General features: G+C 42.3%; 1 protein-coding gene across 1 annotated transcript; it reads left to right on the top strand.

The window, feature by feature from the left end:
- Positions 1 to 13,177: 13,177 nt before the first annotated feature.
- On the top strand, positions 13,178 to 14,935 carry LOC146978948 (uncharacterized). Its single transcript, XM_085790240.1, has 3 exons — positions 13,178 to 13,288; positions 13,374 to 13,547; positions 14,282 to 14,935. Exons 1-3 carry the CDS (start codon positions 13,229 to 13,231, stop codon positions 14,933 to 14,935), a joined length of 888 nt encoding a protein of 295 aa, XP_085646366.1. The 5' UTR covers positions 13,178 to 13,228.
- The last annotated feature ends 421 nt before the right edge of the window (positions 14,936 to 15,356 follow it).

The following is a 15,356-nucleotide window of genomic DNA, read 5'->3' as shown; positions in this document are numbered from 1 at the left end:
AGGCCTGAAGCAGCTGTTTGATGAGGGAATGGAGTATCCATCATCCACAAACTATTACCGTGGAGAGGCCTTCAAAAATATGGTGAGAAGTTACATCATTCACAGGGACTCATGAAAATGACTGATCGCCTGTGCTGACAAATGTTTATGTTTCTGCTGTGATCTAGACTCAGGAGGACTGGGAAAAGGTGAAGAAGGGCCCAGTGGGAAGGAAGCTGGAGCAAGACCATCAAAAACTGGTGAAATCAAAAAAGTCTGCGTTCTTGGCAAATCTCAAAGGAGCAGGACACGTCATGACATGTCATGTCAAATGTCATAAGTAAAAGTATGTTATATCAAAATGTAAAAAAAAAAAAAAATTTATGTTATGATCTGTATACTATCTACTACCGTAACATGTTATGTCAAAATGTCATAAGTAAAAGAATGTTACATCAAAATGTAGTGTGTGTGTATGTATGTATATATATATATATATGTATGTATGTATGTATATATATATATATATATAATAATAAGAAAAGAAGAAAAAAGCAAAAAGATATGTATGTATGACAAATATTCTTATTCTGTGGGTAATGGGGGCGGGACTAGATAAGCTTTTGCTTCTCCCGCTTTTCCCTTTCGGCCATGTATTGTATTATTTGATGATGAGGTGTGATGATGATGATTTAAATTGACATGCCCGAAATAAACAAATTGATTGATTGATTGATTGATTGACACAGATAGGTGGGTGTTTGGATGTGATACTAGATATCGACATTATAGTATTAAAAATTAAAGCATAATTCCTAAAGTGAAATGAAGTGCTCAAAAATCTTAAGTCACTTACAAAGGCCCAAAGATATAGAGACAAACAGCCTCATATAGTGAATACCTGATATACATGTGATCATTTCTTTTCTTTTTTTTTCTCTATAGCTTCTGGTGTTACCCAAAATAAAGGATGTGCTTCCAAAGACTTCATCATTCCTCATTTAAAAGGCAATCAACAGATATAATCAAAATCAAATGCATTCTCTGTATGAAATGTCACATTTTCCAATCCTGCATGTGATACTTTATTTTGTCAGATGATGAAAAAAAATGTTTTGGCAAAATTGATAAAGGTTTGATACAGTAATGTTTGCCACTGTAAATAAGGGTTGAGTCCCTCATCAACAGTTTGACATTTCCACCTGCCTCTGGCTAACACAGGGCTAAACATGTGTAATTTGCAAGTGAGTGAATGTGTATTTCTATGGACTGTGACAAAAAAGCCAGAGAACACTGACTACAAGGGAAGCAGGAAAACACTACCCACATGAAAATAAAAAACTGCCTCACTGACAAAACTGGCTTCATGTCATTGAAATTTGAATTCCTGCTGTTCAGAAACTTTGCTGCTTATTTTGTGCCATATACTCACACTGGCATGTGCTGACTTAAACTACAAAAAATAATTAAGACCTATTTGTGTCTGTGTCCTTGTCTTGATCTACACAATTTTCTCCAATGTCTTTTCTTTTTTTCTCCTCTACTTCTATAACACCTGCTTACTGTGAACCTGGATATTAGCTGATACACCATTTGTGTCAAGCAATTGCCTCAAATGGTTTAAGTAACTGACAGTAGCAAAAAATATTTTTTTCAAGTATAGTCAACATTAAAAGTCAAATACTTACATACAGGTAATACTCAGAAAATTAGAATATAAGTATTTCAACTTAAAAGGTGAAATGAATATATTATTTAGACTCATAACAGGCATTGCAAGATATTTCAAGCTTTTATTTGTTAGAATTTTGATTATTATGGCTTACAGCTTATGAAAACCCCAAAATCAGAGTCTCAAAAAATTAGAATATCGTGAAAAAGTTCAATGTTGTAGTTCAAATTGTCACAGCCTCGTCAGCCAATTAATCCAAAACACCTGCAAAGGGTTCCTGAGCCTTTAAAAGCTCTCTGTCTGGTTCAGTACAGTTCGCAATCATGGGGAAGTGAATGAACTTTTTCACGATATTCTAATTTTCTGAGTTATTACCTGTATACACATTCTAGTTTGTTTGTTTGTTTTGTCAATGACCACACAACGCAGTACATTTCATTTATTTTATTGAAACACAAAGCAACAAATATGTAAAATGATGCTCTGTGTGAAATACCAGATGAAAATAACAGTAAGGCCTTGTTTTCATAAAATGACCAAAATGTCTACAGTATTACCAGACAGGGGAAGAAAATAGTGTCTGACCCAACCCACATTGTCCATTATGACTTCCAACTTCCATCAGGACTCTTAATGCTAAAATATAGTGTAAATGGCACTCCACTCCAATTAATATGTATTTATTCATTTACTGAAGGCTGTGCAATGTGTCGCCTCAGAATGCCATGTTTATGCTGCTGTGGGTGGCTAGGCTAGGTTGCCTATTCTCTGTTTTCAAATTCTTCCTGTGTGCACAGTTTTTTTTTTTTATTGTTTGCTCCGCGAACAATTTTCAAGTTCGGAAAAAACAACAATACTAAGCATACTGCAAGTGCAAAAGGAAAAACTGTATGTTTTATTTGTCGCACAATAAAGCAGGCATTAAGAAGAGCAGCATTGAGAACACCAGAGTTGGTGCTACAAGAAGAATCGCATACAAAGAAGCAACTGCAACTATTTGCTCCAGTCAGTGCAATGTATTTGTGCAAAAATCCAGACATGGACACATGAAGAGTTGTGCCATGAGCAGACATGTCTTACACTACAAGCTCATTCTTCAGCTTTCGAACCTTTAGAGGTATACTTCAACCTAAATTTAGCAGTGTGGGGTGCCTAGGTAAAACCAAACAAGAGGCACATTACTTGAGGCACATTGTTGAGTGCTTCCATGACAAGGCTGCCCTCTAGGATGATTCCTATTCCTGAGGGGTTTAGTTGTGGCGATGCTGGGCTTGCAGCTCTGTTGTCCTCTGATGGAAAAATATGACATGTTCATGTTCTTGTAAATTATATGTCTTGTTTTGCAGAGAAGTTGTGTGAGAAGGCTTTGTCCAGTTTTAATTGGTAAGAGATTTCTTTGTTTGTGGAGTTCCTCTCCCACGACCATGTAGCCCAAGCCTCCATGGGGCCCTAAGCAAAATCTTTATTTTGGTGCCCTCTACTGTCAAGGTGTGGAGGCTGATGCACACCTAAAAAATCTTGAAAAACAGGTGCGTTGGAGCATAGGTTAGGAGTGAACAAAGGAAAAAAGGGTCTCCCGCACACTGTCAAGTCACTTGCAAAAGACAACGTTTCGGTCCACAGGACCTTTTTCAAGCAGAGATTTTTTTTTAAAGACATTTCAGGCAAATATATGGCCTACTATAACTAAGATAGCCAATAGGTGCCCTCTACTGTCAATAATACTATTTCATTTTTTACTCTGCCATTACGAATCATCATATCCTGGAAGGTTTTTACCCATCTAAGGTTTTTATTCTGAAATGGCACCAAATTCAGCTAAAAGTGAAGCCTGGGGTTGATTTACATTTTATCTGCAAATTGATATAATACTGGGATACTGAATGTCAGCTAGGTCGACTAAAAGTAACAAAATAAACCAACAGACAATGCATTTACTGTAAACACATCATCTGCTTTTTAAATTTTTTGGTTTTACTAAATACACTGCAAGCAACAGAAAAGTGCAACAACAATTTGAAATGCAACAATAATTAAGGTTTTTTGTAATTACGCAGTGTTTCTCTAAGGATCGACAAAAGTTAGGCACTACAATTTTAAAAAGTTACTTGCCTTTTGGGGGCCCCCAATAGTCACTGGGCCCTAAACAGGTGCTTAGTTTGCTTATGCCTTGGGCCGGCTCTGTGTGAGATCCTGTGCACTGCTTGAATAAAGAGATACTGACTTGAAGAGCCTCATAGCAGAGGATTCCCATTGAAACGTCCACAAGTCTCCCTCATTACTGTAAGACACTATGAACATAGTGGGAGAAACAAGACAAAAAGAGGTTATTCAGGTTAACAGCAATTTGTCTACAATCAGCTGTATGGCCTTCTTTGATACTGTGATTTTTATAATTCAGTATGGTTTTATTTAAGGTAATGTTGTGTAATCAAACTGTTAGAGCCTATTTTGTGTGTGTGTTCATGTAGGTGACTATTGTGGTGTAGATCCCATGTTGTGATAGTAGGTAGTGTATTGGACAGTGTGATACAGTATGTGAAATTCAAACACTAACCAAAAAACATCACTCATCAAACTGCTCTTAAAGAACATCATCCCCAAGAATGACTGGAAGTCCTCTCAGGACAAAGCATCGACAGTCGGCTGTTTGCTCAGTGCTCTGCAAAGAGGTAGAACACACAATTAAATGTAGAACAAAGAAATACTGTTGCAAAACTGTATGTAAAAAACACACAAGTAGAGATACTCTAAAACACAACTTTTATTGTCAAATGTTCACTGTTCACCTAAGTCAACCTCAAATTCGCACATTCAAATGTACACATTTTGAACTAGAAGAGTTACTGCAGGCAAATGTCCTTTGAAAGCCTGTGAAAAACAGAATAATGCAGGCAGAAAATGTATTGTCCAAGGAGCATACAAAGTGCAAAGACCTTAAATTACTCTGTGAAAATAAGAAAATGCCGCAACTTTATCCGTAACCCCCAACGGACAAGCACAGCCTTGAATTGAGTGTTGAGCCAATCACAAACGGGCAGCACTGTGGCCAGAGGTAAAACTTGATAGTTTCATTTTGTTAAACTTACAGAAAATGAATACACCCAATGGTGTTACTGTTTAAGTGATGCATTTAAAAGAAAAATGTTTGCATAGAAAGAACTTTTTGGTTGACAGTGATTTACTCAATACACTGTGATACCACAGCAGAGACGTATTCCACTTAACAATGATGAAGTTACATTTTATCTCTGTCTGATTTCAACAGCATCCAAATACTTTACACTGAGTTTATACTGACCATGCTGGAGCTGATAGGAGGCCTAGGGTGTAGTTGGATCTGATCAAAATTGATAGAATCACTGTACTTGTATGAGCCATTTCTGTGTTTGGGGGTGTGTCTGTGAGGGGCCAGTAGGTGTCCTCAGTGCACCAGGAAGAGGGGTTACAAAGGTGGGAACTAGTGTTTCCGGGTTCAGGTGTTGCTAGTCGGAAGAGCTAACAGTTTTCGACCGCTCTGCTCCGCCACGCTACGGCAGGCGAGTCAGCTTGGGAAATGGTGCATGATGGACTTTTGTTCACACCGGTAATGGATGTTGCGTATGATCGTTATGGTGAGAAAAATAAAGAAGCATTGCAAAGTACCCAACCAGGAAGTCGTCTGTCTCCTTCAGTGGCCGGCAAGCGCGTCAATCTTAAGTTAACCCGTTCTAGCAGCCCTCAGTGGCTTTAAGCTTTAGGTTTAGCCTCTACATTTAAGTCGAAAACTTGCTAATGATCGTGCTTCATCGCCCTGGAAAGAGAAGCCACAAGCATCTAATTACCGAACATTGCACCTACGTGAGCCTACCTGTTGTCATCCGAAGCGGCGAGAGGGCGCCGCTGCATGACAGGAATGAAGTCGACATCCGCTAACGCTGTTAGCACCCAGCACTCGCTTCGTTTGGAGCCACGCCAAGGCGAGGACACCGGGGACCGACCAGAGGTCGCCGTCGCATGCTAACGCTGTTAGCCACAGCATCTGCTTTGTTTGGAGCCACGCCAAGCCAGCGCGAGGACACCGGGGACCGGCCGGAGGACGCCGTCGCATGCTAACGCTGTTAGCATCCAGCACCTGTCGCCGTTGGAGCAGCTACACCGAGGACACCGGGAGCTGAGAGCTCCATACGCCGGCAGCGCAGCACAACCACAACGGGATCACCATGGCGCCCACCGTGAGTAGTAGCGCTACAAATTTATGAATGGCCATTTATGTTTTTGCGCACAGCTGTTTACTATATCCCAGGGGCGTAAATCCAATGCATTGGTGGTCAAAGAGGGAGGGTAATTAACTCGAACTTAAAAACTTTGTTTCTTGGGGAAAGCATCATGGATCAAACATCGGAAGAGCCCATTGAGGCCATCATGCATCCAGCTGAAATAAACATTAACAGTGATGGCGTTGGTGTGCTAAAAGACAAAGAAAAACGTGTTGTAACATTAACTGCAAAGGCTTTTGCCGAAAAGCTTGAAAGGTTGCAAAAAACTCGGAAAGCTAAACTAAACAAAGCGGGTAAATTAAGAGAAGATATGCAAATGCTCATGCAAAACAAGGATAAATTAAAGGTACAATATGTTCTTCATGATCTTGTTGATTTGTGTGATGAAGCCAAGGGTATTCATGGTTCTTTGATGGGTATTTTACCAGAGGATGAAAAAGAAAAACATGACATATGGTTCAAAGCAAAAATGATATGCAATGATGAATTTATTTCTAATGTGAACAAATGGTTATCAGGTGTTGAGCAAACATTACCAGGTGCTGCTCATACATTAAAGGTTTACAACGATGATGACAAAGATGATGTGAACCCAGAGGACAGTATTTCAAATGTGGCAAGCAAACACTCAAGCAGAAAAAGCTCAAGGAGTGGAAGGTCAAGCACCGCCTCTTCAACAAGAGTTAAAGCAGAGGCCGAAAGAGCTGCGTTGCTCGCTCAAGCTGCAGCATTACAGAAAATGCATGCTCTGGAGGAACAAGAACAACAGCTCAAAAGGAAAAAGGAACAGCTCGAGTTGGAAACCAAGCTAGCCGCATCCACTGCTAAGCTAGCAGTCTTGCAGGCCTCTGACATCCAAAGTGTTTCTAAGTCATCAACAAATGCAATGAATTCCTACCTGGACAAGAAAACCAAAACGACACTTACCAAGCTCAACCCAATGGCCAAGGCATACAGACCTGTAAATCAGAATAAACAGCTGTCACAGGATTGGTCATTGCCAACATTCAACCCAGCACCAGCCGCTATGCTAGCAAGGGAGGCTAGCCAGCAATGCACCAGTGGGTGGATGGATCCAAACGTGCAAGATGTTTATTCCACAACTCCATTAAATGCATCTACACAGCCTTTGGGACACACACTGTTGAACGCTCAGCCACTGGAAGAAAGACAATTTGGAAGCATTTGTGCTATAATGGAAAAGCAGAACGAAATAACATCAGCCCTCGTATACCAGCAACGTTTAATGCTATTGCCAGCAAGAGACATTCCCGTATTTGACGGAGACCCTCTTACGTTCATTTCCTTCCAGAGAGCATTCGAGCAAGGTGTGGAGCAGAAGGTCAGCAGAGGTGATTGTCTGTATTACCTCGAACAATTTACAAGAGGACAGCCACGGGAACTGGTTCGAAGTTGCCAGCATATGGCTCCAGAGTATGGTTATTCTCAGGCAAAACTGTTACTTCAACAACACTTCGGTAATGAGTTTAAGATCGCCACCGCATACATTGAAAAGGTCTTGGCCTGGCCTACAGTAAAGGCAGAGGATGTAAATACACTGCAAAACTATTCTCTGTTCCTGCGGTCATGTTGTAACGTCATGGAGAAGCTAAAGTACGTTCGAGAATTGGATATTCCAACTAACATGAGAGCTGTCATGTCTAAATTGCCATACAAACTGAGGGAGCGGTGGAGGATCGTCGCACATGACATATTGGAAAATTCTGGACAAAGAGCAATTTTTAAAGACCTGGTTGCATTTATTGAAAAACAGGTTAAAATCATATCTGACCCTCTTTTCGGCGACATTCGTGATGTGGCATCTGGATCATCTAGCATCAAAGCCATCAGCAGGATGAAATCGCAACCACTAAACAAAATCAGAGGAAATAGTTTTGCCACCACAATTGTACCTGTGCAATCAGCTGAGAGCTCCAGGGATTTAAAGGGAGGTACATCATCACATGGCTCTTTAATGAAGTCAACCTGTGTGTTTTGTTCTGGAAATCATTTATTGGAAAAATGTCAACAGTTTACAAGAAAGAAGCACAGAGATAGAATAAGCTTCCTAAAGGAACAGGGGCTTTGTTTCGGCTGTTTATGTGCTGGGCACTTGAGCCGACAGTGCGACAAACGTTTGGTCTGCAGGGTTTGTGGCCAGAATCATCCCAGTGTGCTCCATGTTGACAAAAGGGACAAAGACAGAGCGAATTCAAGGTTCAAGGAGCCTGTGACATCAGCATCTCATCAAACATGTGGACATACAGGGGCCGGAGACGATCGCTGTTTTCTTTCCATCCTTCCAGTCCAAGTTAAGTCTGTCAAAGGTGATCGTGTAATCAGCACATACGCTTTTTTGGATCCTGGCAGCACAGCCACCTTTTGTTCGGAGCACCTCATGCAAAGACTCAACATTGCTGGTCGACGAACCAGTTTTCTCCTTCAAACCATGGGACAGGAAAGGGTCGTCCCAGCTTATTCACTGTCTAGCCTGGAGGTATCTGGCTTGGAAAACAACCTTTTCTATAAACTGCCTGAAGTCCTGACTCAGAAGAAGATGCCTGTAAGTCTGGACAACATTGTGAAGGAAGAGGATCTGGCAAAATGGCCATACCTGTCAGAGGTAAAAATCCCCAGTTTAATGGCTAACGTCGATTTGTTGATTGGTAGCAACGCTCCCAGGATGTTGGAGCCCTGGGAGGTCGTAAATAGCCAAGGGGAAGGCCCATACGCTATAAGAACAGCGCTGGGTTGGGTCATTAATGGTCCTGTGCATGGAAACGGCAGCAGCTTGGAAGTCAAGCACCCTTCAGTAAGCGTCAACAGGATTTCGGTGAGCCGGTTGGAACAAATGTTGAGTGAGCAGTACAACCATGACTTTAACGAGAGAGCCACAGAGGAGAAGGGACTCTCAAGAGAGGACGTTAAGTTCATGGAGATGGCGGAAAATTCTGCATCGCTCAACAAAGGTCACTACAGCTTAAGGCTGCCCTTTAAGAAGGACGTCGTGTCTCTGCCCAACAACTTCTCTGTGGTGAAACAAAGGTTGCTGAGTCTGAAGAGGAAGTTCCTTAAGAATGAGGAGTTTTATGAGGAGTATAAAACCTACCTGGATGGGATGATCAGCAAAGGTTATGCAGAACAAGTACCTGCACAGCAGCTTGAAAGGGCCAGTGGCAAGATTTGGTATCTCCCCCACCACGGCGTATATCATCCAAGGAAGAAGGCTCTGCGGGTGGTTTTCGACTGTGGTGCGGCATTCAAGGGAACATCACTGAATAAGCAGCTCTTGCAAGGCCCAAATCTTACAAGTACATTGCTTGGAGTCCTCATAAGGTTCAGACAGGAACCAGTGGCAATTATGGGCGACATACAATCAATGTTCCACCAGGTCAAGGTCGTGGAGGAGGACAGAGATTTTTTGCGTTTCTTGTGGTGGCCAAACGGAGATTTAACCAAGCAGGTGGCCGAGTTTCGGATGACTGTTCATCTGTTCGGCGCGGTGTCCTCTCCAAGCTGTGCCAGCTTCGCTTTGAGAAAAACAGCAGAGGACAATCAGTCCGACTTTCCAGCTGCGGTGGCTCAAACAGTCAAGGAAAACTTTTACGTTGACGATTGTCTGAAGAGCATGGGCTCTGAAGAGGAAGCCAGTACCATGGTCAAGGATCTGATGTCGCTCTGTCAAAGGGGAGGTTTCACACTCACCAAGTGGATCGGCAACAATCGCACCATGCTGCAAACTCTGCCAGAGGAACACAGAGCTAAAGAGCTGAGTGAGCTTAACCTGGATAGGGATAAACTTCCAGTGGAGAGAGCTCTCGGCCTGCAGTGGTGTGTTGAGACAGATGCATTTAACTTCAGGATGGAGATCCAGCAAAAGACTTGCACCAGAAGAGGAATGTTATCTGTCTCCAGTTCGGTGTACGATCCTCTCGGATTTCTTGCACCAGTTGTTTTGCCCGCCAAAATCATGATGCAGGAGCTTTGTAGGAGGAAAGTTGGATGGGATGAGACCATACCCCAGGACATTTTGCATCAGTGGACTAGATGGATGGAGGACCTGGATGCGCTGTCTGGGTTTAAGGTTGAGAGGTGTGTTAAACCTAAGGGCTTTGGACATCCTACGCATGCTCAGCTACATCATTTTTCGGATGCCAGCGAAGCAGGGTATGGAGCCGTCACTTACCTCAGGATTCAGAACAACAGAAATGACATCCATGTTGCATTCCTACTGGGAAAGGCGAGAGTTACACCTTTAAAGACCATCACTATTCCTCGGCTGGAGTTGACTGCTGCAGTTCTGGCGGTTCGTGTTGACCTCATGCTGAAAGCAGAGTTAAAGCTCCAGCTTCAAGAATCAGCGTTCTGGACGGATAGCACCTCGGTGCTGAAATATATCAGAAATGAGGACAAGCGCTTCCATACGTTTGTGGCCAATAGGATTTCGGCTATCAGAGGAGCCACTAAAGCTACGCAGTGGCGGTATGTAAGCACTAAGGAAAACCCCGCCGATGTTGCATCCAGAGGGGCAAGAGTTGGAGAGTTCATACAAAGCAACAGTTGGATGAAGGGTCCAAGCTTCTTGTGCAGACCGGAGGACGAGTGGCCAGCAAGTGTTGTAGAGACTGTGATAGCTCTAGATGACATAGAGGTAAAAAAGGAAGCCATGGTGAATGTCATCCATGTGGAAGATTCGCCTGGGGCCACTGGACGGCTGATGGCATATTTTTCAGATTGGATGAAGCTGAAAGTGTCTGTCGCCTGGTTTCTTAAGCTGAAGGGCGTTCTCTTGGAAAGGCAGAGCAGGAGGAGACAGGCAGACGCCTCCAATTCCACCAAATCAAGACCTCAGTCACCAGCAGGACAAGTTCTGTCGGCAAAGGATCTCTGGGAGGCGGAGCTTGCTATCATCCAGTACTCCCAGCAACAAGGATTTGCAGAGGAGATTGCTGCACTGTCATCTGGTGGAGCTACTGTGAGCAGGCAGAGTGTTATCTACAGGCTGGATCCATATCTGGACAAGGGGGTTTTGAGAGTTGGAGGGCGGCTGACGAGAGGCTCCTTGCCGGAGGAAACAAAACATCCACTTATCCTCCCCAAGGATCAGCAGGTTGCCACTCTCATTATAAAGTACATTCACAAGCAGCTTGGTCACAGTGGCCGTAATCACACGCTGTCTACAATGAGAAGAAAGTATTGGGTCACAAGCGCCAACGCAGCCGTGAGAAAGGTCATAACGGAATGTGGTTTCTGCAGGAGGTACAATGGAAGAGCGATGGAGCAAAAGATGGCAGATTTGCCAAAGGAAAGGATTCTGCCGGACCATCCACCATTTACCAATGTCGGGGTCGACTATTTCGGACCTATTGCTGTGAGTAAAGGAAGAGGAACAGCTAAACGTTATGGTGTGATTTTCACCTGTCTCGCCTGCAGAGCTGTCCACTTGGAAGTGGCTAATTCTTTGGATACAGATGCATGTATTAATGCCCTTCGCCGTTTCATCTGCAGGAGAGGTCAAGTCACTCTCATCCGATCCGACAACGGGACCAACTTCATCGGAGCAGAGAGAGAGTTAAGGGAGGCTCTGGCGTCATTGAATCATGGGCAAATTCAAGGAGCTTTGCGGAAAGATGGAGTTAATTGGTGTTTCAATGTACCAGCAGGTTCACATCATGGTGGAGTCTGGGAGCGGGTTATCCGCATCGTGAGGAGGATTTTGAGTTCCGTGCTTAAACAGCAGAGATTGGACGACGATGGGCTTCAAACTGTAATGTGCGAAGCCGAGGCCATTTTGAACGACCGGCCCATCACCAAACTCTCGGACGATCCAAACGATCTGGAGCCGCTCACTCCCAATCATATTCTGCTCCTTAAAGGGAAACCGTCTTTACCCCCTGGACTGTTTGAACCACATGATCTCTATGTAAAAAGAAGATGGAGACAGGTTCAATACATATCCGACCTTTTCTGGAAACGATGGGTACGGGAGTACTTACCTTTGTTGCAGGAGAGGCAAAAATGGAACCAGGAAAAGAAGAATCTCAAGCCTGGGGATATTGTGGTCATAATGGATACTACAGCTCCACGAGGTTCATGGCCACTAGGAAAGGTCTTGGAGGCTTTTCGTGACAAGAGGGGACTGGTGCGCTCAGTGCGTCTGCAGACAAAGTCCAGTGTTATTGAGCGTCCTGTGACAAAACTTTGTTTGCTGCACGAGGTTAAAGAGTAATAGATCTATGGCCTTGAATGAGTTACATGAAACTATATTGGGTAAATTGTGCTTATTGTATTCATTTTTTATGGCTCATTAATGTGTATTTGGAAAGAATTGTATGTCTGTTAGCCATTACAATAGGGGCCGGTATGTATGAGCCATTTCTGTGTTTGGGGGTGTGTCTGTGAGGGGCCAGTAGGTGTCCTCAGTGCACCAGGAAGAGGGGTTACAAAGGTGGGAACTAGTGTTTCCGGGTTCAGGTGTTGCTAGTCGGAAGAGCTAACAGTTTTCGACCGCTCTGCTCCGCCACGCTACGGCAGGCGAGTCAGCTTGGGAAATGGTGCATGATGGACTTTTGTTCACACCGGTAATGGATGTTGCGTATGATCGTTATGGTGAGAAAAATAAAGAAGCATTGCAAAGTACCCAACCAGGAAGTCGTCTGTCTCCTTCAGTGGCCGGCAAGCGCGTCAATCTTAAGTTAACCCGTTCTAGCAGCCCTCAGTGGCTTTAAGCTTTAGGTTTAGCCTCTACAGTACTGTATAATAGGATCAACACAGGAAAGCTGTTACCACAGATAATGGCATTGTACTGGGCCAAAAGAAACAGAGCAGAGAAGACCTTTAATCAAATGCATGTTTGGGGTTTAACTGAACTTCTCCTAAGAATGCTTATCACATGTCAAAGTCCTGGTTTGTCAGTATATAGCCTAGCTGGTTGTGTTACTGGGATAACATGGTATCAGTGTAGGGCGCTGCCTCATACAGCACTGACTTTACTTTCTCTTTCATTCTTACACTGCAGCAATGGTGAGTAGCAGATTTTTCCTGGCACTGACACTGTCACCACTAAACTCTGTGATACAATCCTGACTTTATTTCTGTCTATTTCTGTCTTTATTTTATCGTTGTCATGTATTTTCCCCTGATGACTGAAGGCAACGGCACAGCCAACAAGGTGAGTGAGCTGATTGACACTCAAAGTTCTTACTGCTCTAACATGTTTATGGCTCTTCAACACTATACTGAAAGTCGATTGTCATTTTTTAGAGAAGAAGAATTCCTGACAGATCAAAATGCTGTTAGAGAAAATTCCTTCAACATCATGGACATGATGGTGGATTTGTGTAACCAAACTCCAAGAAGTAAACATTTAGTGGATGAGGTGGGTAAATTGGGATTTTATTTTTAAATTTCATATGTCAATTTATGATTATTAAGTGTCATTAAATACGTGTGTCGCTAAACAGATACTTCACTGCATCTTCTTCCTGGGACAAGTCAACAAGATCCGCTACACCCCAGAGGAATTCATCAATGACAACGACATATTGGCAGAGTTGAAGAAGAAATACCCTCAGCCTCTTCAGTTTTACTCCACTCAGCTCCCTAAGCGGAGTCCATTCTCCTGTGTCATGGACATGGTAAGATATTGATCTAGTATGGACTGTGTGTTACACTGTAGAACTTCATTTTTCCTGCCTTTTACAGTAATCAGACATCATTTGTACAGCACCTTTTATACAAGTAAATAAAATATAAAGTAGTTTACAGAAGACTGAGAGGCTAACAACAGATATCAAAACAATTCACTATCAGATGCTTGCAAACCTACATCATTAATAACCTTCCACAGCTCAGACTGATTGACACATATGGTAACAGTATGTAAAGTGGTGCAAACTTGAAATGAACAGCAACACATTTAGCTCTATTGAAAAGTCATTACTGGTCACCTTTTTTTTCTTTTCTTTTCTTTCTTCTTCTTTTTTTTTTTTTTTTTTACCAGACTTACACATGTGTGAACAATATTAATATCTGACTGTCAAAACCTCCAAAAATGATTATCAAATGAAAGTTTGATAAAAATTTAGCTAAAATGCCTACACAACGCAGGTTAAAGGAAACACCAAAATATCCACAGACAATCTACTGTAGGCACAAAGTTGTTTTGTTTTTTTACTCACATTTTTGTTCTTTTTACTTTTAATTTGTGGCTAATTTCTTTATTTGAGCCTTAAAATATGATTAATATTTAATATGTTTTTTGTTGTTGTTGTTGCTGCTGAGTCGTTGAGTTTTGTGACAGAAGAAAAACATGAAAAAAGACCCTCCATTAGTCTTGTGTAAAAATCGTCATATGTGTAACTACTTCCAGATTGTGAAGATGGAGAGACCAAAGAATGAAAACCAAATAAAGCAGAGGCTGATGAACATCGCCCGCATGCTGAAACCAACGTTTCCGGTCTCCTCCACCATGTGTGTCTCTCAGCCTCCCAACAGTGCTAACAAGTACTACGGAGTCTCCATGTCCACTACAGGTCCAAATCCTGGAAGAATTGTGATAGCTGCTGCCTGTTTGAGCAACTGGGATGATTATGTAGCTGAAGCAGTGATGGCCTACTCAAGGGAAAAGAAAGAGAGAGAAAAAAAGAAAGGAAAAGGGAAAGGGACAGATGACAATGGATATTTTGATGGGACAATCACACTTAAAGAGGGTGTCAAATGCCAGGCCTATAGTCTGTCCACTGGAGATAAAATGGATCCTTGCAAATCATGTGGGGAATTGTTTGGTTTGCGGACTTATGAAATAAAAGGCTGGGTTTATGGCAACTGTGCTGAAGCTGAGAGCCTGAGCAATCTACTTAAGAATGAGCAAGAAGTTAAAAAACAAACCAGAAGAGAAGATTTTGAGTACACACCTCAGAACAGGCAAAAGAACAGAGAGAGTATGATTGAATACCTTAAAGAAACACTACGTACAGTTCAATTCAAGGAATGGCGCACTCCGACCTACTACTCCACAGAATGAATAGTCTAAAGGAATACTGAAGTTAACTGACTGTGATCTCTATAGTATAAAGTGGTCTGATATAGCTGTCAGTCAATATAACCAATCAGTCAGTCAATCAATCATAAAAGATCCTCCACTGATAGATCACTGCTGCTCCAGCTACATGTGATGTGAACTCATGTACTCACTAACAGTGAAGACCATGTCAGTGGTTATAAACTAAATGTGTGTTAACGTCTTTAATGAAGCAAATGGATGATTTAAAAACTATGTTGATCATGTTGATGATAATAAAACTAAACCAAAGTTGATGATTTGTTGATGATGTTTTACTTATCGCAAACTCACCTCAGATCAGATATGAACTATCACAGCAGCCTGGTAAATGGAAGGATTCACACTCAGGATGGATAGCAATAAAATAAATCAAACAGGAGTT

Source organism: Trachurus japonicus, chromosome 11, assembly GCF_045865225.1.
Source record: "Trachurus japonicus isolate A0001 chromosome 11, Traja_1.0".
In the NCBI taxonomy this organism is placed as follows: domain Eukaryota; kingdom Metazoa; phylum Chordata; class Actinopteri; order Carangiformes; family Carangidae; genus Trachurus; species Trachurus japonicus.
The sequence above is the reverse complement of the archived record's forward strand: the minus strand, read 5'-3'. Positions and strand labels throughout refer to the sequence as shown.